Genomic DNA, 24,529 nt, shown 5'->3' on the forward strand with positions numbered 1-24,529 from the left:
CATTAAGAAAAGCAATTACCTACCTGCTAATTAAAAATATGTCACATTTCAAAAGTGATTTTGTTGTCCTTATATTATTGGTCTGTACAAAGTATTTGTTGATAATCAGATTGTACATTTTTATACTTGTCAGTTCAAGGCCCTAAAAACAAAACACCAAGCTTTCTACCTAGAAAATTATAATCCAGGAGTCCTAGAAAAGTAGTACAAAAATAACTACCAAGATTATCCTTAGAGGGATTTCCCTGGTGGTTCAATGGAGAAGAATCTGCCTGCCAATGCTGGTGAAAGGGGTTCGATCCCTGTCCAAGAAGGTTCCGCATGCTGTGGGCAACTATACCTGCACAGCACAGCTGCTGAGCTCACACTCTAGAGCCCACAACTACCGGAGCCTGAGCACCCTAGAGCGTGCATGCTGCAACTACTGAAGCTCATGCGCCTTAAAGCCTGTGCTTCGCAGCAAGAGAAGCCACCACAATGAGAAGGCTGTGCACCCCAACTAAGCTACGCGTGGCCTCCCCCCCACACACACACACAGCTAGAGAAAGCCCATGGGCAGCAACAAAGACCCAGTGCAGCCAGAAATTTAGACAATAAATAAATTATCCTTAGAAATGGAAACACATGCTCATAAAAGCACAGAATGGAAAATAGTTTTTAATAATATGCTACAACTTTATCCTCACAAATGAATCTTGAATAATTACCTGATTGAAGAATAAAGGACCAATAGAAAGCAGAGCAGTGTTAGTTTGAAATGATGGAACTGACCACAGAGGAGTACTCAAGTCAGCTAATCTTTTTACTTTCAGTGGCTGTTTCTTTTTGGAATGAAGAGAAAGGAAAACCTTGTCTCTAAATGGGCCCAACTAAAGAAAGAAAAGGTTTAAGTCTGAAATTAATTTAAAAGCCTTTCAAATTTTGATGGGAAACTGCCTATCTATTCTTTTTAAAAAATAGGGAGGAGCAGGACCCTTTACATTAAATTGTACACACAGCAGAAGCGTAAACCAAGAAGGATATCTTGCACATCTTTTTAAAGCTGAAAACTTGTGTTCAGTAAAATGTTCGTTTCCGTTTTTGAGCATCCTTTTGCTGAACCAGTGAAAGGCGTTGGCAGGGCAGACCCCAGAAGGGAAAGCTATCTTGCCAGCCCTGTGGTGCTTCACCGTGGTGGAGCCGGAGAAGCGACGGCAAACACCGGGGACAGTGACGCTCGGCAGAAAGCTGGAGTAGCTGCAGTTGAGGGCCTAAGGTGTGGACCTGCAGTCCCGCAGCTGGGAGACGGTCCGAGTGACCGGAGGCGGCGGGAGCGCCGGGGGCGTGCGAGGACGCCGGGGGCCTAGCGGGGCGGGGCGGCGGTGGGTCGCAGGCCGATGACGCGCCGGGGCCGGCGGAGGAGCGGCCACTTCCTGGAGCCGCCGGCCGGGGCCGCTCGCTGCACTCAGCGCTGGAGCCGGGAGCTCGCGGCCGCCGCCATGTCCCACCAGACCGGCATCCAAGGTAACGGCGCCGGCGCTGCCCTTGGGGAAGGGGCTCCCCGGAGGCCTCGGGCAGGCCGGGCGGGACCGGAGTCGGGCCCGAAGCACTGGGAATGTGTGTCGGGGGCGAGCCGGGCCTCTGAGTCTCTCTGCGCTCCCGTGTCCCGGGCGCTCTTGGCCTGGCCTCCCTCCCTGCCCGGGCCCGGCCGCCGCCACGTTGCGGACGGACCCGAAATTCGCCGGAGCGAAGGAAGTGGGTCCGGCGGCGGCCGGGGTGAAGGGGGCGTGCCTGCAGCCGCAGCCGACCTTAACCCAACTTTAACGGGTTGGGAAGACCTGGAGCCGTGAAGGCGATCGGGGTCCTTTTATTGTCAAGAGACAGGCGAATTTTCTTTTTCACGGTCCAGAAGAGTTGTTACATTATTTGAATTATAAAAAGAAAGATGCGGAATCTTTTTCATTTCTACTAAGAATGCTTCCCAAACTCTTCCGCGCTTTCTTCCAAAATGGGAACATCAGCACCGTTGTATGTATCCTAAGTAGGAGGCGTCTTGGTCGCTGTTAGGTACTCCTCGGGGAACTGAAAAGTCTGATCTGTGTGGCATCGTATAATTATCCCATTCAGGCAGTTGAATGTGCAATTTTAATTGACCTGTGTTATTTCCTGGTTTGCGAATGGGCAGTCTGAAAGCTCTCACCTCATCAGAATCAAATAATATGTCCCGGGGTTACTTGGGATCACTTAACGAGTTCTGGTATAAACACAAGATCTTCCTGTTAATAGACAACGAATCTTTTCCCCAGATGAACATCTAATTGTGTTTTGTTCTTAAGTCACTCCATACCTCCTCCTCGAATCTAAAAGCACTCTTTTGTTTGCGTTAGTTTTGATGCATGGATATCTAATTATTGACTTTGATGCTTGAGTCTAATAACAAGCACTATTAAAAGTGATTCTTGCTGTCAATATACACCCCAAGAACAAAATCAGAACGAAATTGAAGTTTTAATAGCACAAGGGATAGGTTATTAAGTATACATTTGCTCAGTGAGATTACTCCAGCTTTTTGAGAAATACTAGTCAGAAAAGTGTGACCAGAAGTATAAACTTGAAGGAATTTTATTGGGATAGGGCATTTGACGTTTATTGTCGTCTTTAAACATGAAAATGTAGAAAATGAATTGATGAAGAGAGTGTTTTTATTTATCGTAAACTTGAAATTGGACCAGAAGAGAATGAAAGCAGATTTTCAGCATTGTCAAACAATCAGTAAAGGTATTTCTCAGATTTGTAATTTGTTCATTATTGGGTTTGAGAAACTTTAATATATTCATTCCCAATTCTAACATAGCTAGGACAGGTTAGACTTAATATACTTTTAAAACATACTTATGTCTCTTAGCTGTATATGGGGCTTCCCTGGTGGCTCAGTGGTAAAGAACCGACCTGCCAGTGCAGGAGATGCAGGTTTGATCCCTGGTTGGGGAAGATTCCCTGGAGAAGGGAATGGCAACCCACTCTGGTATTGTGCCTGGCGGGCTACGGTACAGGGGATCGCAGAAGAGTTGGACATGCATGACTTAGCAACTGAACAACAACAACAAAAGCCGTGTTCAGTGTCTGGTATACCTTTTAAGTTTTATAATTTAAATGACTGTTAATAAGAAAATATTGCATACTCAAGATTTTTTCTTTGTATTATATTTCATGTTTTCCTTATTCAATTAGCATTATTATTGTAGCATTAGAAAGTATTAATGCATAAATATTACTTTTCTGTATCTTTTTTCACAGCAAGTGAAGATGTTAAAGATATCTTTGCCAGAGCAAGAAATGGAAAATACAGACTTCTGAAGATATCTATTGAAAATGGTTAGTTAAACATTTTTTGTTCTTGAATTATTGGGTGTTATGTCGTAAAGTTAAGTCATTGTCAGTGATTTGGACTATTAATAAATGTGAAGCGGGTTGAAAGCTTGCCTTTAGTTAACCTGTATCCTCTATATTTTGGGCATTTCCTAAAGGCCCCTGCTTACCTTCTGAATTCTGTAGTTGACTATCAGGGAAACAAAAAGATGTTGGCTTTGGTGTGACATCTTTCTCTTTCACTTTTTTGAGTCTCAATTTCTGTAATGCAATCTGTATCTAATGTCAGTGCTTGCATCTCTGGAATGAAAATCAGTAACAGGCGATTATCTGAAAAATAAACAGTTATTTGTGAATTATTTTTCAATAAAGTTAGTTTGAAGTAGAAAGAAAGGGTTTTAAACTGCCTGTTTTCTCAACTTGATTGTAATGTTTGCTGAGAAATGATTCCCTTTTCTTGTTATGGGAAACAGTTCTGAGAATATAACAAACTGTAAATTGAGCCTTTCAAAATAAAGCTGAAAGCAGGGAAATTAATTGGAGGGGAGAGTCTTTTAATTTGGCTGGTTTGAGTGTGAATAATTAAATTATAATTACTTAATCTCAAATGAATATGTTAAAACATCCCATTGGCCTAATTTCTTAATTACCTTGAAATATTTTGCTTTGGAAAAATACCTTGTTCTTTCATAAACTGGAAGTAAATCTAATTTGGTTTCCAGTTTCTCTTATATGTTAAAAATACTAAAATAGTTTGAAAAATATGCAGTTCTGTATATGTTAACACCCTCAATGAGAATAAACATATACTGTAAAGTAGCCTGTTTTAGAACTATTGAACTAAAATTTTAAGTGTTATCACTTTCTAATTGACTTAGTTAAGTAAGTAAAATGGAAAAGTTGATATAACTCACATCTCTACAACAGAAAAATGACTATTTTGTCCGTCACTTATCTGGTTTTTTGTTTTGAGAAAAAATTTTAAATAAGGAAATTATGAAGAATAAATGACAAATAACTTCCATCCCTTCTTAAAGTAATAACTGCTAACATTTTTTCAATTTGCTTCAAACCTTTGTAATTTGATGTTTAAACAACTGTACTTTCCAATCTCCTGAGGAAACTATACTAGGAACTTTTTTGTATGTGCAATCCCTAAATAACATGTAGTGCTGTTTTTGAGTTTTTAAGTTCATATGAACTGATGTCTTTTTCTGCATCATTCCTTTTTCTGTAAATATTTTTATAATTAGTTCTGATAGAGGTGAGGTGAGGTGAGGTGAAGTCGCTCAGTCGTGTCCGACTCTTTGTGATCCCGTGGACTCTAACCTACTAGGCTTCTCCGTCCATGGGATTCTCCAGGCAAGAATATTGGAGTGGATTGCCATTTCCTTCTCCAGGGATCTTCCCGACCCAGGGATCGAACCGGAGTCTCCCGCATTGCAGGCAGACGCTTTAACCTCTGAGCCACCAGGAAAGCCCCTTTGATAGAGGCTCATTAATTATTTTCAAATATGAATAGAATTTTATCATAATGACTGCCACATATTTTATGTCCCTTCTCTTATTGATGAACATGTGGGCTATTTTCAGTTTCCTGTTATTTTATGGTGCTGCAGTGAATACCTTTGTATATATGTGCAAGAGTTTCTCTAGGCAGAATACAGTCTTGATTCTCCCAATAATGTCTCAAGGTGACTGTACCAATTTATGCTTGTGGACAGATTTATAAATTTGTAATACTATGGCCAAGTAGGAGCTAAACCTGTTTTTATTTAGTATTGCTTAACTGTGCAATTCAATGTTAATTTCAGAAATTACACCTTTGAGTGGTTGGACGCTTAAATACATTTTGTTGATACTTTATAACAAACATTTGGAAAATAGACTATAACTACCCTTTCTTCAACCATCTAACTCAGCTATTTATAATCATTTTTGTATGTTCCTTTCTTGTGTTTTTCATAACATTATTTTACCTGTCCTGGTCATAATTTTTACTTTTTAATACTACTTTATATTATATTTTTGTATATACTAATATTTTATTATATACTCTTATATATTGTATTGTTACAGCCAAGGTCCTTTTCATATATTGAATAGAGCAATTAATAATTACATATTAATTTATTCTTCTCATTATTCCACCATTTGGTATTTCAAACCATTTATGTGTCTTAAAAATTGTTCTTCACAGAGAAACTTGTGATTGGGTCATGCAGGAAGCCTTCGGATTCCTGGGATCAGGATTATGATTCCTTTGTTTTACCCCTGTTGGAGGACAAACAACCGTGCTATGTATTATTCAGGTTAGATTCTCAGAATGCCCAGGGATATGAATGGATATTCATTGCGTGGTCTCCTGATCATTCTCATGTAAGTAATTTTTTGGTAACTTGTTTAACATTAAATGGAGAAGGAAATGGCAACCCACTCCAGTATTCTTGTCTGGAAAATCCCATGGACTGAGAAGCCTGGTCGGCTATAGTCCTTGGGGTCTCAAAGAGTCGGAGACGACTGACTTCACTTCCACTTTCACTTTAACATTAAAAGCTAAAAAATTTTTTTCTGAAATATTCCTAGGCCAAGAAAAAGTTAGGAAGCAATAGTCTTTCTCATAGAAGGGACTGACAATGGAAAAAAATCCTTGGATTGGTAATGTAGAACCAAGGATAATTTACCGAGATTCAGAAATCTTGACCTTGATTGAAATCAGAAGAATTATTATTGATTTTAAATTTAAAAATTTGTGGCCATTATAAATGACTTTCTGGACCTCTGAAGAATAAAGGTTACTATTTTGCTCTGGTCATAATAACAAATAATTTTTACAGAACTAACTGAGCATTATATGAAATATTCTTAATAGCTACCATTCAGGTGATGAGCATACATACAGATAAGTATTTCTTTTAGGAAAGTTGAGTGATTGTGGTTTAGTCACTAAGCCACGTCCGACTCTTGGACTCTTGCGACCCATTGACTGTAGCCAGCCAGGCTCTTCTGTCTATGGGATTCTCTAGGTAAGACTACTGGAGTGGTTTGCCATTTCCTTCTCCAGGGGATCTTCCGGGGTCTCCTGCATTGCAGGCAAATTCTTTACCAACTGAGCTATGAGGGAAGCCCTTAAGTGATAGAACAAAAAAAATTAATATATGGATACAGTCCAATATTTTAAAGACTTAATTCTTTCTTCTTATAGAAAAATAATAATTTTTAAAGTTTTGTAGATATCATTCTCAAAAGTCATCCCCTCCTATTTAACTCTATATATCTTGTCTGAAAGAAATATTGGATTTGACAGTGCAAAATTATGAAATGACTTCTACTGGTTGGCAGTTATCTTTAGTAGTTTCCCATAGAGGCTATAAATATCAGACTCCTTAATAATAGTATATTTTATAATTCTTTTCATCTTTGTCCCTCATAGAATGTTTTATGCCATAGTTATGCCATGAATATTTGATTTTTAATTAGTAATATCTCACCTAGAGTTGCTTTGAGTAGAATATCACTATCAAGATTACTTTATTTCAATGACTTTAAAGTAGTGTTTAAAGTAGCTTCTTTTAATTCTTGAACTCATTTTATACTTTGAAAAAATGAAGATTTTTTAAAATTTAGCTTTTTCTACTTTTTGAAAAATGACTTATAAGTTGAGATCTACCTTAGTAGCTATTGATGTTTTAGGTGCCAATGTTATGATGCCTATCTGTATACGCACATTTTAGCATGTTACACTTGATGGACTTTGTCACAGTTTATTTTTAATGTGCTTGACGGTTTTAAAACATTCATTAAATGCTATTTTTGTAATGATAGCCTTCACCTGTAAACTTACAAGTAAACTTTCACAATTACTAGGTTCGTCAAAAAATGTTGTATGCAGCAACAAGAGCAACTCTGAAAAAGGAGTTTGGAGGTGGCCACATTAAAGATGAAGTATTTGGAACAGTAAAGGTACAAAACTTATATTATGTATGGAGTCTGTGTGTTGCAGTTAAAACACTTAAAGAACTTCTAGGTAATGGGGTAATTTGAATTCTGATTGGTAAATCTGTAAACATAAGAATAAGAGGAAACGTTGTTTCATATGATATGCACATTAACTGAAACATGCAATACTCACCCTTTTAAAATATGTTGACATCTCAGTCTTCAAATGCTAGAATCTCTCTTAGAGATAATTTAGTTCAACCCCTCATTTAGTTCAACCTTTTCATTTTAAGGATGAGTTAATAGGCTCAGAAAATGAGAGACTACTTAAAAGAAACAGTAGTTTTTAGGTATTTTGGACATTAATATTCACAATATGGAAGCAATAACTATTTTATTTAAACTAGAATATTGAAAGGTAAATTGATGACTGGGGTAATTGTTGATTAATATGTATGTTAAGATTAAGAATTTACTTCATGATAAAATTTGTATGGTAAATACATGTATTTGTACATATACCCCCACATTCAGAAAATTACAGTGTATTTTTTGAAGAAATTTTTTGTTTTGTATTCAGAGCTTTTATTGTGATTCAGTGACTATTACATTCTGATGGGTAGAGCACAAGAATGGGAATGCTTTGCTTATTCACATTAGTTGTGAAGTGGTCTGGTTTCTCAATTCTAGTTTCAGTCTTCCAAACCACAAAATGTTGATGAGAAGTAAATTTATTTGAAGTAATTTTTCTTTTAAATAAGAACTATAATTATTTTCTATACATAATTATAGTACAGAATTCATAATCTGAGGATGCTGATTATTAAATAATTATGGGGAAGGCTTCCCCAAAAGGTTAGTAGTAACTGTCCTGTAGACTTGAAGCATGATCAGGTTCATCATGTGTCTGGCATTACCACCACCACACTCATACAAAAGAGTAGTAATTATAAAGCTTTAGGAAATGAAGCATAGCTACTCCCCTTAAAACTTTTTGAAAACTGTAGAATAGATTTTTAAAAATAGAGAAGTAGTAAGATTCTTGTTACCATTTATTTTCAATTAAAATTTTTTTTGTTAAATAATTTTGTTTTTCCTAAAGTAGCCTGACAACTAGTAATAGTCAATATCTGTGCTTACAGGAAGATGTATCATTACATGGGTATAAAAAATATTTGCTGTCACAGTCTTCTCCTGCCCCACTGACTGCAGCTGAAGAAGAATTACGACAAATTAAAATTAATGAGGTATGTTACCATTTTGAAATCTTGCAAGATTTTAAGTGCTTAAAAGTATTATAATTTTTAATTAATAGATGAAGAGGTAACTGGAGAATAAATAAGTTGAGTAGCTAACATTCTGTTCCATTTAGAGACAAGACTGTGTTCAATGTGTTTTTAGGAAAAAGTTGGAAGTAAATATTAAACTTCATGTCAATTTCATAAATAGCTTTATCCTGTCTTTATAATATATGGGTTAGATTAGTAATCCTCCTGTTAGAAGTATAGCTGTTCTTAATTTTATACTTTGAATTCCAAATAAATGGGAAAAGTATATGTTACTTATATAGTGTGAGGGATATGGTATCTAATAAGGTTGCCTGAGGAAGGTTTGTTTTGTTATTTCAGAGAATACTAATGACTAAAGAGAGTAAAACATATATGCTATAATGTGTTTAGGATTTCTAGAAGCTCTGTAAGTTGTCTGTGGGCACTGCCTGGATGGGTGTGCGCACGTACATATATATATATATATATAGGAGATGGTTATATGAGTACTTGTTTAGCATATGAGTCAATAAATTTCATCCATATTATAGTTTATCATTTCTAATGTATTTACTGCAGCAGTAGCTACTGTATTTCTACTGGAATTTTACAGAAAAGAACAAGTAGCAGAAACTACTGTTCACTTCTCTGAGTAATGGACTAATAAGAATCAGTCTGGAAAATGAATATTATTTATATTGACCTGATAGCAAGGATCTATCATTATTATTTTAACTCAAGTTATCGGAGTATGGATTTTTACGTGATTTTTTTTTAACAAGTTTGATAGTTTGTTTTATTCCTTGCAATCAGAACCCAGAGGATCTTATTGGGGTATGCATTTGCATATGTTCTATAATGTTTTCATTATCCAATGCCATTTATGCTGTAGAATCTCCATTCATTTTTTTTTAAGTAAACTTTCAATTTTGACTTTGTTGCAGTACTGCAAATGAGACCCTATACTAAAATATCATTTACTGAGTATGAAAGTCTTAAATATGTGCATTGAAAGCTTTCTTGAAGTACTCTTCTTTCAATACGTGCACACCCACGTTCTTAGGAATGAAAGCTCTTAAGTCTGGAACTTCTGCAGTAGTATAATTTGTTGAGCTATGTTGTCTTTGTATATTGTTTGTACTCCTTTCAAATCTGCATGGTGTTTGTGTTGCACTTTATGTCTAGAGGAACAAAGTTCTATACATATTGTATTTATATCACAGTGTTCATAAGTTTTATCAAGTAAAATGTCATAATTAAAAGTATAATCTGAAGATACTTCAAAGAGCTTGTGTATAGCTCATGGCAATTGTGCCAAACCAAACATATAAACAGAGTTCCGCTAACATTGCACACTCACTCAGATGTTCACTTTTGGCATTTTCATCAAAATGTGGCATACACTCTGCATGTTGACAAAGTGTTAGCAGAACCTGAAACAAATGTGAACAATTTGCCTTTTAAGTTCATAGTGTTTTAAGTGTTACTTTTAATTATATTTGAGTGGGCAGAATTAATTATATTAAAAGGGTGGAATGGCACTCTGTAGAGTTTAGGTTTTCTTTGCCATCTGACACTGCTTAATGCTAAAATTCATCAGTAAATTGAATCTGTCATACTAGGTACAAACTGACGTGAGTGTGGACGCTAAGCATCAAACACTACAAGGAGTAGCATTTCCTATTTCTCAAGAAGCTTTTCAAGCTTTGGAAAAATTGAATAACAGACAGCTGAACTATGTGCAGTTGGTAAGAGACATATGATTATTATGAAGTGGCTTCTCTCTTTGGGACCTTTGGCTTATATTAATATAATATTTTATTCATCATTTTTAAACTTACAAAAGCAAATATATTCACTGGAAAAAGTGAAATTATGTAACTTTCTCCTTATGTCTTTGTTTTTTTAATTATAAATTTTAAATTTCTGTGTATCTATTTTAATAACTTTTGTTTCTATTGACAGGAAATAGATATAAAAAATGAAATTATAATTTTGGCCAACACAATAAATACAGAACTAAAAGATTTGCCAAAGAGGATTCCCAAAGATGCAGCACGTTATCATTTCTTTCTGTATAAACATTCTCATGAAGGAGACTATTTGGAGTCTATAGGTATATGGTACTTTTTTTTTTAACATGTTGCTTTTTGTTTGCTGATTGGCATTTCATCACTATATTCTTGCTTATTTCTTGACCAGAGGGCTTAATTGTAGTTTTACAAGATTTAGTATTTGCTTTAATTGATATGCGGCTAATTGGATTTATTATTATTTTAATTTACAGTTTTTATTTATTCAATGCCTGGATACACATGCAGTATAAGAGAACGAATGCTGTATTCTAGCTGCAAGAGCCCTCTGCTAGAGATTGTAGAAAGACAACTACAAATGGATGTTATTAGAAAGGTAATTACCTAATTATTTATCTAATTTATTTTACCTAATTTGTCTTATTAATATATTTAATACCTATTTAAAATTCTTCAATTTTTATTACATTTTTATTGTTTTTCATGTAATTCATGATGTACTGTAATTTGTAAATGAAAAGGTTTTTTTTCCCTTGTTCTCATCATGAATCCTTAGGAAATTCTCTTAAGTGCTTGGGGATGATCTATTATGATCCCAGCCTCCCTGTAGATCTAATGTTTAGCCACAAGGTACATGTGGCTATTTAAATATAAATAAAAATTAAATGAAATTTAAATTTCAGTTCCTTAAAAGCACTAGCCACATTTCAGGTGCTCATTTTAGCTACATGTGGCCAATGGCACTGTATTTGGTGCAGAATTTCAAGGGTAAGTCCACATTGCAGAAAGTTCTATTGGACAGTGCTACTAAAACTGCTTATTTCTTATTTTCTCAAGACTTTATTAATAAGAAACCACAGTCTTCATTTATAACTGAGTCATGGGGTGTTGAGAATCTTTCCAGTTGTTGGGAAAGAAGAGTATGAGCATAACATAAATTTGGGGAACTAAGTTACAAGTTTTCTTAAATGCAGATGAGTCATGGGGAAACATATGGTTTATTCTTTACCTCTTCAACTCCTAAAACACAGGTCCTTACAAATTACCAGTGTTTTAGGTACTGAGCATTTTAAGAGCTTTTAAAGTTCTTAAGAATCACCTATAGCAGGCTCACTTTTTCTACCAGAAGACCAGATAGTATTTTAGGCTTTGCCAGACCACATATGGTCTTTTTCACATATTCTTGTTTTATTATTTTGTTTTTTACAACCCTTTAGAAATGTAGAATACACTCTTAACTTGAACAAGATTTGTCCTGCAGGCCACAGTTTGCCAGCCTGTGTAACAGAGTGATTTCAAGTGACCCAAGTGATGAAGGCTCAGTTAGTAATGTTTCTGGAAAATATAGTGTACTAAAGCAGAACAACTTAAGAATATAGTGATGATTCCTACTATACTACTTTTAAACATTAGTTAAACTGGAGAAGAAAAAACGAAACAGAAAATAAATATAGTGGATTATATATTAAAGCAACTCCATTTAGCTCCCACCTCCTCCTCCCAAAAAAGATATAAGTGAACTATTTTCATATGGTCTTGGGTTCTTTCTTGCTGGAATGGGTATTATGTATTTATCTGTGAGCATTCACACCTGCAACGTTGTTTGTATTAGGTTTTGAATGTTGTGTTTTTTCATACTGCATTACACTTTGCTAATTTCACCTCTTACAGATCGAGATAGACAATGGGGATGAGTTGACTGCAGACTTCCTTTATGAAGAAGTACATCCCAAGCAGCATGCACATAAACAAAGTTTTGCAAAACCAAAAGGCCCTTCAGGAAAAAGAGGAATTCGAAGAATAATTAGGGGTCCAGCTGAAACTGAAGCTACTACTGAATAAAAGTATTATAATACTAGTTTTTTAAAAGTCCAGCTTCTAGTACAGGAGAACTGAAATCATTCCATGTTAATATATAGTAGAGGGAAAAATTGTACTTTTTGAAAATTAGCACTTTTCACTTCTGTATGTTTATAAAATTAATGTTAAAGAAGACTTATGATTTCTGAGTTAAATCTAGAAAAGAGTTCAATATAATGATGTTTAATTTCATCACAGTTTTCATAGAGTGATTATTCCACACTTTTCATATAATTCTTAAAATTTTATACAGTTGGGCCAATTCCAGAAAAGGCTAATGTCTAAAAGTAAGATACAAGTCTTATTACTGTTTGGTGATACATCTTTTTTTTTTTTTTAAGGGAGAAAGACCTTAAAATATTCATTCCACTTAATGAATATGTTAAGGACCAAGTTAGGTTATTTTCTAAGCTGAAAACTTCATGTGCCTAGGAAAAAGTGGAAAGTTGCTTGCTCTGAAGAGTAATGCTCACTCAGACGGTGGGATCATATCTGCAACGTTTAGACACAGTGCTTTATTGCAGCAGTCTTTTCTATTTGACTTTCTGGTTTTTTAAATGGCTTTAAAATTGCAGAAGATCAGCTCACTCTGAAACCTTAAAGGTACTAGATATTTTCTATACTATAGGACTTCTGATGTTGAAAGACATGTTTAAACAACTTTAGTAAATTCTCATTCTAGTGCTATAAAATTTTTTCCATTTCAAAAACAAGTCATTTTATTATATGTAGTATGAGGCAAAATACTTATGTTTAATTGAACATCAAATTAATATTCAAAAGAAAACAAAATTGATGTCAACAATATTGAAAACATTTTAAACATCACAATTGATTTGTCTAAAACCGTACACTAATAGGCAAGTTGTTCTTTATCACTTTTGAATGAATGTTCAGATTTAATAAAATTATTTTAAAGTCCTGGTACTCATCAGCCTAATACAGATTAAGAATATGTTTCAGTTTATATCATATTTCAAAACACATTTAACTGTTTTCTAAAGCTTTACATTTTTAGTTAACAACCTCCAGAGATTTTGAGCCTCATTTTCTTCAATACTTGAAATAGAGGGAGCTAGAACATTTCATCGTGTGTAATCTGATAAACCTGCTGCAAGAGCCATAATTTTGAGGATTTTTCTAAGTGAATTGTGGGGATCCAGGATTTAGAATTTCTTGATCTAAACTTTATGATGCATAAAGCAAATACCAGACATGCACATTTCATAGTATGAAATAAGAAAGTCATTTTTACACTTTATTATCTAAGGTAATATATGCACCTTTCAGAAATCCAATGTGTGTTCAACTAAAGCATGTTAGAATAATTATGAGTTGACAGATTTTTTTTTTTCTAGAAGTAGTATTTGTGTGGGGTTTTGTTTGTTTACAAATAATCATTTGCATATTTAAACATGCAAAAATAATTATGGTAATGTTGCACTTTTTTTCAAAAGAGTTAACGTTTTTCGGTGGGTACACACACACAAACACATACACACTACTGCATTGAGAATCCTGGAACTGTGTTGACTATAGACCAAGCTGCTGAAGCTCTTATTTTCAGTCGGGAAGAATGTTAACCTGTCATAATGGTATAAAATAATTTAGTAGTGAATGTTTTTCTATACCATCCATGTGCAATTATACTCTTAAACTCTATTACACTACATGAAAGTGAACATTCCAGAATATAGATGTGATTATATAATCTTTAATTATTAAACCAATGATTGTTGAAAATCAATGATGCATTTGTTATAGAGTATAACTCATCGTTTATGTTTTAGGTGATGTCATAACAATAGAAAGTGAATAAAGTATTCCCAGTAAATTTATATGGCAGTAAAGAATTACATGCCTTCTGTGGATATTTTATAAGTGCGTTTTATATTGCAATAAAATTTTTCTCTTTAAATTGCGTCCTAAGTTGGTTTTCTAGTGTAACCTTTCTTTTTTAATGTTTGGATAAGTCTACATAATGCAATTGGCTTTCCTGGTAGCTCAGGTGGTAAAGAAAACACCTGCGATGCGGGAGACCTGAGTTCAATCCCTGGGTTGGGAAGAGCCCCTGGAGAAGGGAATGGCTACCCACTCCAGTATTCTGGCCTGGAGAATTCCATGGACTGTACAGTCCACGGAGTTGCAAAGAGTTGGACATGACTGAGCAACTTTCACTCAAGTAATGCGATACCTGTTGATGGGTTAGAAATCCATTCATCTGTTTGTTAATTAACCTATCTACATCAAAAAGGATTTTAACTAGTTTGAAACCTAAGCAGGTTGTATCAATAGAGTGCTTAATAGATGAGAACTTTCCCACTACTGCAGCAATAATGGAAATGGCATTATTGGTTTCTACTGTGATAGCAGCAACCCAGAAGAGTAGGGTGACCAACAGACTTGACAGTAAGCTGTTAAGAGACATTCATCCAACAAATAGTGCATTCTGGTTTGCAATAAAGGATCACATTGATCCTTTTTATTAGGGCTATATTACAAACTGGATGTCTTTGGTAGCAGTTTTACCAAGACAGAATTTCATTAAAAGGGCTAATTTTGAGAACTATTTTTAAAAGTTAAATTCTTTAAGGCATTTCTGCTCATTTCTGCCTGAGGTTTCTATACTGGAGTTTGGTATATACATTCTTCATGTGTTCTCTTTGCATATATGATCATACGTTAGAAACATTGGAGAGGTTTTTGTTTCTGTTTTTAAAAATCCTTGATTCTAGGGCTTCATCTCCAGAGATTTTGATAAAGAGTAGGTGGGCCCAGGAATCACAGTTCCACAAATGATTCATGGGTAGCCATGACCGGGATACAGTTTACCTTAAATGATATAAATTGAATGTTTCCCTCCATTCAGTCCACAAACTATTCCTACCTATTGGTTTATAAGGGTTATGATTAATGGTGATAATTGGCCCATGGCTCTCTCCACACCCCTTGATCAGTCCAATTGGCTCAGCTGCTGGCAGGACTGCTGAAGGATCGAGCATGTGGCTGCTGCCTCAGGAAAACTGCTGTTCCTCACCCTCTCTCCCAGTATCTACGTGCCTTACGTCCTCATTTAATGCAGCCTCTGCTCAAGTGTCACCTGCCTAGAAAGGTCTTCCCTGACCTCCCAAGTCTGATTGTACTTCCTGTCCTCACACCTTAATCCTGCTTTATTTTTCCTCAAAGCACTTAAGAAATATGTATCTGTGTTGCTTGTCTCCATACAAGTTTGGTGGCTTTTACACTGATACATCCTCAGCACCTGGAACAGTGTCCAGGACATAGTGGATACTTCATTTGTTGAATAAATAAAATGAGATTTTGCCTTTCCTTGGACAGTGGGGAAAGGAGCACGTTGAAGCAGTGATAGGTTTGGCACAGTGGCACCGGCCTCCATTGCTGTATTTCTGGGCAGGGCAAATGTCACTAGCACTTGCCCAGCCTCTTGCCTTCAGAAGACCATAGTTTCTACCCCAGGAAACTCCAGGATTGACCCATTCCCAAGTGGACTGTTCTGCGAAGACCAAAGACAAATTTGCACTCAACAGCTAGTGCTGATCCATTATATCTGCATTTGCTAGAATTCAGTTAGACTGTAGTGTCTTATAAACCTTTTATTTATATTTTAAAAATATGTTCACTTCCACCTTTCCACTTCTAGAGACTTGGGCCAGAAAAGAACAGGAACTTCAAAGATCTACTCTCCACATACAAACAGCACCAGCAAAGGGAGTGAAAGAGGAAAAGGTCTGAAGGATCCACCAGGTCTGGGTGAGGGAGAGGGGAAGGAAGGAGGGACAGGCTGAGGGGTGGGTCTCTTAAGAAAGGAACAGAGATGGGGCAACAGAGATGTCTCTTAGTTTGAAGAGGCTGGAAAGTTCTCAGAGGCCACTCCCCTCCTCTTCCCTCCTACTCAACCAATGCTAGTGCTAGGGCAGGGGGTGTCCTGTGCCCGCTCCACATTCATGGCTTCATGAATGGAGGTGGGGTTAAATCAATTTCTTGGTCTCCTGTTATCAAGCGGCATGGATCAGAGCCCACAGGTCATGTCTTTGTGTGTGTGTATTTGTGTGAGAGATGCTGTCACATCCTGGCTCCATGACTGCATTAGTTATATATTGCTACCATACTAATGGTAGCTACAACTACCTCTAGATGTAGTGGTTTAAAATAGCAATTATTTTCCACGAGTCTCCTGGTTGGCTGACCGCTCTCACATCTGTGGTCTGCTGGCAGGTTGGCTGGTCTAGAATGATGTCATCTGAGATGTCTTTGCTCAGTACGGTCTCAGCAGCAGCCTGTTAGCCCTGGCTTGTTCTCATGGCAGTGGACAATGATTCAAGAGACAGAACAGAGAAAAGTAGTGCACAGGGGCTCTGGAGACCCAGGATTGGAACTGATAGATCACTTTTTCTACAGTCTATTGGCCACAGTAAGTTACAAGACCATTCTGAATCCGAGGACCAGAAACGTGAAATTTACCTCTTGATGGGAAGAATTACAGAAGTATATTGCAAAGGGCGTGGGTCTAGGGAACAGTGGAGAATTGCTGTCTAACACAATGAAAATGAGTGAGAAATTACTTAAACTTGGGGGCATCAATTTTCTCAATAAGAAAAAAAAAATAGGACCTACACTACAGAGCTATTAAATGTGATCCTGCTGTAGACTTAACGCTTGGCATAACAGTTCAGTTCAGTTTAGTCACTCAGTCGTATCCAACTCTTTGCAACCCCATAGACTGCAGCATGCCAGGCCTCCCTGTCCATCACCAACTCCTGGAGGTTACTCAAACTCATGTCCATTGAGTCGGTGATGCCATCCAACGATCTCATCTTCTGTCATCCTCTTCTCCTCCTGCCCTCAATCTTTCCCAGCATCAGGGTCTTTTCCAATGAATCAGTTCTTCACATCAGGTGGCCAGAATGTTGGAGTTTCAGCTTCAGCATCAGTCCTTCCAATGAATATTCAGGACTGATTTCCTTTAGGATGGACTGGCTGGATCTCATTGCAGTCCAAGAGGCTCTCAAGAGTCTTCTCCAACACCGCAGTTCAAAAGCATCTTCGGTGCTCAGCTTTCTTTATAGTCCAACTCTCACATCTAAACATGACTACTGGAAAAACCATAGCTTTGACTAGATGGATGTTTGTTGCCAAAGTAATGTCTCTGCTTTTTAATATGCTGTCTAGGTTGGTCATAACTTTCCTTCCAAGGAATAAGTGTCTTAGTTTCATGGCTGCACTCACCATCTGCAGTGATTTTGGAGCCCCTAGAAATAAAGTCTGTCACTGTCTCCCCATCTGTTTACCATGAAGTGATGGGACCAGATGCCATGATCTTAGTTTTCTGAATGTTGAGTTTTTTTTTTTTTTTTTTTGAATGTTGAGTTTTATGCCAGCTTTTTCACTCTCCTCTTTCACTGTCATCAAGAGGCTCTTTAGTTGTTCTTCACTTTTTGCCATAAGGGTAATATCATCTGCATATCTGAGGTCATTGATATTTCTCCCGGCAATCTTGATTCCAGCTTGTGCTTCATCCAGCCCAGCATTTAGCATGATGTACTCTGCATAGAAGTTAAATAAGCAGGGTGACAATATACCGCTTTGACATACTCCTTTCCCTATTTGGAACCAGTCTGTTGTTCCATGTCCAATTCTAACCGTTGCTTTCTGACCTGAATACAGATTTCTCAAAAGGCAGGTCAGGTGGTCTGGTATTCCCATCTCTTTAAGAATTTTCCACAGTTTGTTGTGATCCACACAGTCAAATGATTTGGCATAGTTAATAAGCAGAAATGGATGTTTTTCTGGAACTCTCTGGCTTTTTCGATGATCCAACAGATTTTGGCACAACAGTTAGCTCTCCTCAAATGACAGGGAAGATGATTATGATCAATATGATGACAGGCAGCATAGTAAAGTGCACAGACTGATGTTAGATGTCTGAGTTAAAGTTCCAGCTCTGCAGTTTACTAGCTGTGTAATATTGGGCAAGTTACTTTTCTTCAATTCCCTCATTTATAAAATGTGGATAATATTATCAAATTCATAGGATTGTTATGAGGATTGTTGTTGTTGTCTAGTTGCTCAAGTGAAAGTGAAGTTGCTCAGTTGTGTCTGACTCTTTGCGACCCCATGGACTGTAACCCACCAGGCTTCTCTGTCCATGAGATTTTCCAGGCAAGGATACTGGAGTGGGTTGCCATTTCCTTTTCCAGGGGAACTTCCCAACCAGAGATCGAACCCAAGTCTCCTGCACTGACAGGCAGATTGTTTACCACTGAGCCACCTGGAAAGCATATACTTATTATGTATTATAATATAATATTAGGGATAATATATATTTATTGTGAAGATTATATATCAATATAATATTAACATTACTATATAATATATATATTATCCTATATATAAATATATATTTAACACAAAAGCATTAGTGGAAGAACTGAAGGACTATATATATACATATACACACATATTTATGTATATCCTGGATAATATTTTAATTTCCTTGTCATTTGTTTTAGCATATTTTTTAAGTTATTCTCTTAGTGGTATCCTGAGGATTCCAATTAACATCTTAATTTACGCAAAAACCTAGTTTCAAGTAATATAAACCTGATTTCAATAACATACAGAAACTTTGTTCCTGTGTAGATCTGTACCAGCCCCCTTCTTTGAACTATTATTGTCATATAAATTACATCTTTATGCACAAACACTGTGTGTCTGCCAACACAGATTTATAGTTATTGCTTTATGACATTTATAATCATTTGGTTTAGTCACACCCACAAGATATCTGTGATGCCTCTTACATTTATGTGTATAATACCTTTCTTGGTGTTTTTATTTCTATTTATTTCCTGTGGATTATAGTTAGTCTCTAGTATTCTCTCATTTCAGCTTGAAGGATTTCTTCTTTTCTCAAAGGGCAGATTTTCTTCTGATAAATTCTCTCAACATTTGTTTATCTCTCAATGTCTTATTTTCTTCAATGTTTTAGAATTGTTTTGTTAGAATTACTGGTTGACACTCTTTCTTTCAGGCTTTGAATGTCTGTGTTTTCTGCTGAAGAATTAGATAATGAGCCTTTTGAGGATCCCTTATATCTGCTAAATCTCTTGCTTTTGCTGCTCTCAAGATTGTCTTTATTATGATGTATCTGGGAGTAAGATCTCTTTGAGTTGATCTTACTTGCCATTCTTACTTTCTCAGTTGAGTGGCCTAACGTTTTTCATCAAGTTTAGCAAGTTTTTTAACCATTCTTTCTTCCAATATTCTTTCTAGCACTTTCACACCTCTCCTGGAACTCTCGCTATACATACTTTGGTCATCTTGAAGCCGCTCCACAGATTTCTGAGGATCTGCTCATTTTTCTTCATTCTTTTTCTTTCTGTTCCTCAATTGATTTCTCTTCAAGACTGATGATTCTTTGTTTTTTGCCTGCTCAAATCTAGTTAGGCCCTCTCATGGATTTGTCATTCCAGTTATCGTACTTTTCAACTTTGGGATTTCTCTTTGCCTTCTTTTCATAATTTATATCTCTTCACTGATGTCATGTATTTGGTAGGACATTGTTCTCACATTCTCCTTTAATTCATTATACATAGTTTCCTTTAGCTCTTGAACATATTTAAAATACTGATTTAAAGTCTGTCTCATAAGCACAATATCTAGGCTTCCTTAGGTACAGTTTTGAGTGAACTTTTTTCCCCAGATATGAATCATACTTTGCTGTTTATTTGCATGTCTATTTTTATTGAAAGCTGGGAATTTAATATAAAATAATGTGGAAATTCTGCACATCATGTTGCCTCCTCCCCAAGGTTTGTTGTTGTTGCTAATTGTTTGATTTGTTGTTTATGTAGTGACTTTATGAGCTAATTTTGCAAAGTTTGTATTCTTCATTATATGTGGCCACAGAAATCTCAACTCAGCTTAGTCATCAGCTGATGAATGGATAAAGATTGCTTGATGTCTGACACCAATAAATCCCCCAGTTTTTGCCACAGGCTCTGTGTGCACCTTGAGATACATCATCCACACTCAGCCAGGCAGTTTAGACACTGCTTTAGTGTTCACTTCCTGCTTATCCAGAGCCTGAAGGTCAGCCAGAGGTTAGAGCTTAGGCCATCACAGATTTTTTGAGCATGCACATGGCCTTTACACATGTGCATGGCTTTCTGCATCCCCAAGAATGTGTGGAAGACCTTTCAAAGCCATAATGAAGGTCTTCTCCCTCAGTTTTTCCTTTCAAGGATTTTAGCCTATTGTTTGTACTATTCATCACTTCAGGCAGCTGTGATTAAAACATTTGCCAGCTACCCGATTTAGACAGAGGAGCCTGGCAGGCTACAGTCCACAGGGTTACAAGAGTCAGACACGATTTAACAACTAAGCCAGTATATATATATATATATATATATATATATATATATCAATGCTACTCCCTCATTCATCCCCCACCTGCTTCCTCCCCTGTAACTGCTGTATAGTACAGGGAGCTCAGTTTGATGCTCTGTGATGACCTAGAGGGGTAGAATGGGAAGGCAGAAGAGAGGCTTAACAGACACGGCATATGATATTGCTGATTCATGATTTTGTATAGCAGAAACTAATACAACATTATAAAGCAATTACATTGCAATAAAATAAATAAAATATACTAAATTGAGATATAAATTTCCCAGTAAATGGTTTTGACAATGACTCCACATAAAAGCTTTTAGTGATACGTTAGCTTTAGTCACATCAAAATAGAGATAAACCTTTGAATAGAGTCTTCCAGGGAACCGCCAGACAAGTTAAACAATTGTAGTTCTTTCAGAATCAGGCTGTGAAGAACTCCAGTTCTGTTCTGTTCCCTCTGGTACCAAAAATGTGGGCTTTTTTTTTTTTTTAAGTTACTGCTGAGCTAGGAAGCAGGGGATGGGAGTAGGGTAAATTAAAATGCCACGAAGTTTGTTGTCTTTATTGAGATTTAGCTGTTTTCCTTGAATAAATGCTCATGGGGTTGCTGCAAGCTTTTGATTAATTTCCAGTTCTGAAAAAGTCAATTCTGACCATTTTTGCCGGCCTTTATTTTTTTTATGGAGACAAGAATTTTTAAAGCTCCTTTGCCATTTTCTAGGCCTGAATATTCAAGGGCTGATACTATTATTAATCTTTTTTGGCAAAAGAATAATCTTAGTATGGCAGGGCTTCCTAATATGTTTAACAGAGTAAGTAATAGCATGTTCCCTTAACTAACTTATGAATTGATTTAAGAATATCTGACAAATGAATGCCAACAATGGAAGTGATATTATTTTTAAACAGATATTGGTCAGCATGTCAATATTTTTAAGGTCAATATTCATTAACTTATATTAGCCAAACACTGTTATGGTTATAAAGGATGCTAGTCTTTGTCTAAAATATATAATGGGATATGATTTCTTGACAATAAAAATTCTATCATTATTTACACATTTTATAAAGGAGAGGATGGGCTAAGGATGTAGTCTCCATTTAATTTTTTAATTCTTTTTTTTTCCAGGTTTATTGAGATAAAATTGACACATAACATTGTGTAAGATTAAGGTGTATAACATGGTGACTTGATACACTTCAGTTCAGTTCAGTCACTCAGTCGTGTCCAACTCTTTGCAACCCCATGAATCGCAGCATGCCAGGCCTCCCTGTCCATCACCAATTCCCGGAGTTCACTCAGAGCCGCGTCCATCGAGTCAGTGATGCCATCCAGCCACCTCATCCTCAGTCGTCCCCTTCTCCTCCTGCACCCAATCCCTCCCAGCATCAAAGTCTTTTCCAATGAGTCAACTTTTCGCATGAGGTGGCCAAAGTACTGAAGTTTCAGCTTTAGCATCATTCCTTCCAAAGAAATCCCAGGGTTGATCTCCTTCAGAATGGACTGGTTGGATCTCCTTGCAGTCCAAGGGACTCTCAAGAGTCTTCTCCAACACCACAGTTCAAAAGCATCAATTCTTTGGCACTCAGCCTTCTTCACAGTCCAACTCTCACATCCATACATGATTACTGGAAAAACCATAGCCTTGACTAGACGGACCTTAGTCTGCAAAGTAATGTCTCTGCTTTTGAATATGCTATCTAGGTTGGTCATAACTTTTCTTCCAAGGAGTAAGCGTATTTTAATTTCATGGCTGCAGTCACCATCTGCAGTGATTTTGGAGCCCAAAAAACTGAGTCTGACACTGTTTCCACTGTTTCCCCATCTATTTCCCATGGAGTGATGGGACCAGATGCCATGATCTTCATTTTCTGAATGTTGAGCTTCAAGCCAACTTTTTCACTCTTCTCTTTCACTTTCATCAAGAGGCTTTTTAGTTCCTCTTCACTGTCTGCCATAAGGGTGGTGTCATCTGCATATCTGAGGTTATTGATATTTCTCCCAGCAATCTTGATTCCAGCTTGTGTTTCTTCCAGTCCAGCGTTTCTCATGATGTACTCTGCATAGAAGTTAAATAAGCAGGGTGACAATATACAGCCTTGATGTACTCCTTTTCCTATTTGGAACCAGTCTGCTGTTCCACGTCCACTTCTAACTGTTGCTTCCTGGCCTGCATACAGATTTCTCAAGAGGCGGGTCAGGTGGTCTGGTATTCCCATCTCTTTCAGAATTTTCCACAGTTTATTGTGATCCACACAGTCAAAGGCTTTGGCATAGTCAATAAAGCAGAAATAGATGTTTTTCTGGAACTCTCTTGCTTTGTCCATGATCCAGCAGATGTTGGCAATTTGATCTCTGGTTCCTCTGCCTTTTCTAAAACCAGCTTGAACATCAGGAAGTTCATGGTTTATGTATTGCTAAAGCCTGGCTTGGAGAATTTTGAGCATTACTTTACTAGCATGTGAGATGAGTGCAATTGTGTGATAGTTTGAACATTCTTTTGCATTGCCTTTCTTTGGGATTGGAATGAAAACTGACCTTTTCCAGTCCTGTGGCCACTGCTGAGTTTTCCAAATTTGCTGGCATATTGAGTGCAGCACTTTCACAGCATCATCTTTTAGGATTGGAAACAGCTCAACTGGAATTCCATCACCTCCACTAGCTTTGTTCATAGTGATGCTTTCTAAGGCCCACTTGACTTCACATTCCAGGATGTCTGGCTCTAGATGAGTGATCACACCATCATGATTATCTGGGTCATGAATCCTTTTTGTACACTTCTGTGTATTGTTGCCACCTCTTCTTAATATCTTCTGCTTCTGTTAGGTCCAGACCACTTCTGTCCTTTATCGAGCCCATCTTTGCATAAAATGTTCCCTTGGTATCTCTAATTTTCTTGAAGAGATCTCTAGTCTTTCCCATTCTGTTGTTTTCCTCTATTTCTTTGCATTGATCACTGAAGAAGGCTTTCTTATCTCTTCTTGCTATTCTCTGGAACTGTGCATTCAGATGCTTATATCTTTCCTTTTCTCCTTGGCTTTTTGCTTCTCTTCTTTTCACAGCTATTTGTAAGGCCTCCCCAGACAGCCATTTTGGTTTTTTGCATTTCTTTTTCATGGGGGTGGTCTTGATCCCTGTCTCCTGTACAATGTCACGAACCTCATTCCATAGTTCATCAGGCACTCTATCAGATCTAGACCCTTAAATCTATTTCTCACTTCCACTCTATAATCATAAGGGATTTGATTGAGGTCATACCTGAATGGTCTAGCGGTTTTCCCTGTTTTCTTCAATTTCAGTCTGAATTTGGTAATAAGGAGTTCATGATCTGAGACACAGTCAGCTCCTGGTCTTGTTTTTGTTCACTGTATAGAGCTTCTCCATCTTTTGCTGCAGAGAATATAATCAATCTGATTTCAGTGTTGACCATCTGGTGATGTCCATGTGTAGACTCTTCTCTTGTGTTGTTGGAAGAGGGTGTTTGCTATGACCAGTGCATTTTCTTGGCAAAACTCTATTAGTCTTTGACCTGCTTCATTCTGTATTCCAAGGCCAAATTTGCCTGTTACTCCAGGTGTTTCTTGACTTCCTACTTTTGCTTTCCAGTCCCCTATAATGAAAAGGACATCTTTTGTGGGTGTTACTTCTAAAAGGTCTTGTAGGTC

The 24,529-nt window shown here is 36.9% G+C and overlaps 1 protein-coding gene across 3 annotated transcripts; it reads left to right on the forward strand.

Moving 5' to 3' along the window:
• Window positions 1–1,387: 1,387 nt before the first annotated feature.
• Window positions 1,388–17,073, forward strand: LOC120861264 (twinfilin-1). Of its 3 annotated transcripts, none has more exons than XM_040236885.1 (10): window positions 1,388–1,503; window positions 3,277–3,354; window positions 5,549–5,727; window positions 7,216–7,311; window positions 8,430–8,534; window positions 10,178–10,303; window positions 10,521–10,671; window positions 10,843–10,964; window positions 16,110–16,213; window positions 16,685–17,073. In XM_040236885.1, the coding sequence occupies exons 1-9, from the start codon at window positions 1,479–1,481 to the stop codon at window positions 16,182–16,184; spliced, it is 957 nt and encodes a 318-aa protein (XP_040092819.1). In that variant the 5' UTR covers window positions 1,388–1,478; the 3' UTR covers window positions 16,185–16,213; window positions 16,685–17,073. The 3 variants fall into 3 exon arrangements, with proteins under 3 accessions (XP_040092819.1, XP_040092818.1, XP_040092817.1); XM_040236884.1 differs by having other exon boundaries at window positions 16,110–16,195; XM_040236883.1 differs by lacking the exons at window positions 16,110–16,213; window positions 16,685–17,073 and adding an exon at window positions 12,260–14,366.
• The last annotated feature ends 7,456 nt before the right edge of the window (window positions 17,074–24,529 follow it).

The sequence above is a fragment of the Oryx dammah genome, unplaced genomic scaffold (genome assembly GCF_014754425.2).
Source record: "Oryx dammah isolate SB20612 unplaced genomic scaffold, SCBI_Odam_1.1 HiC_scaffold_11232, whole genome shotgun sequence".
Lineage (NCBI taxonomy): Eukaryota > Metazoa > Chordata > Mammalia > Artiodactyla > Bovidae > Oryx > Oryx dammah.

Bases quoted from the DNA above. Each gene is read 5' to 3' on its own strand.
- LOC120861264 (XM_040236883.1), top strand. From the start codon at position 1,479: ATGTCCCACCAGACCGGCATCCAAG. The intron at 3,355-5,548 runs GTTAGTTAAACA...TGTTCTTCACAG, and splicing joins GAAGATATCTATTGAAAATG to AGAAACTTGTGATTGGGTCA. The intron at 7,312-8,429 runs GTACAAAACTTA...CTGTGCTTACAG, and splicing joins AAGTATTTGGAACAGTAAAG to GAAGATGTATCATTACATGG.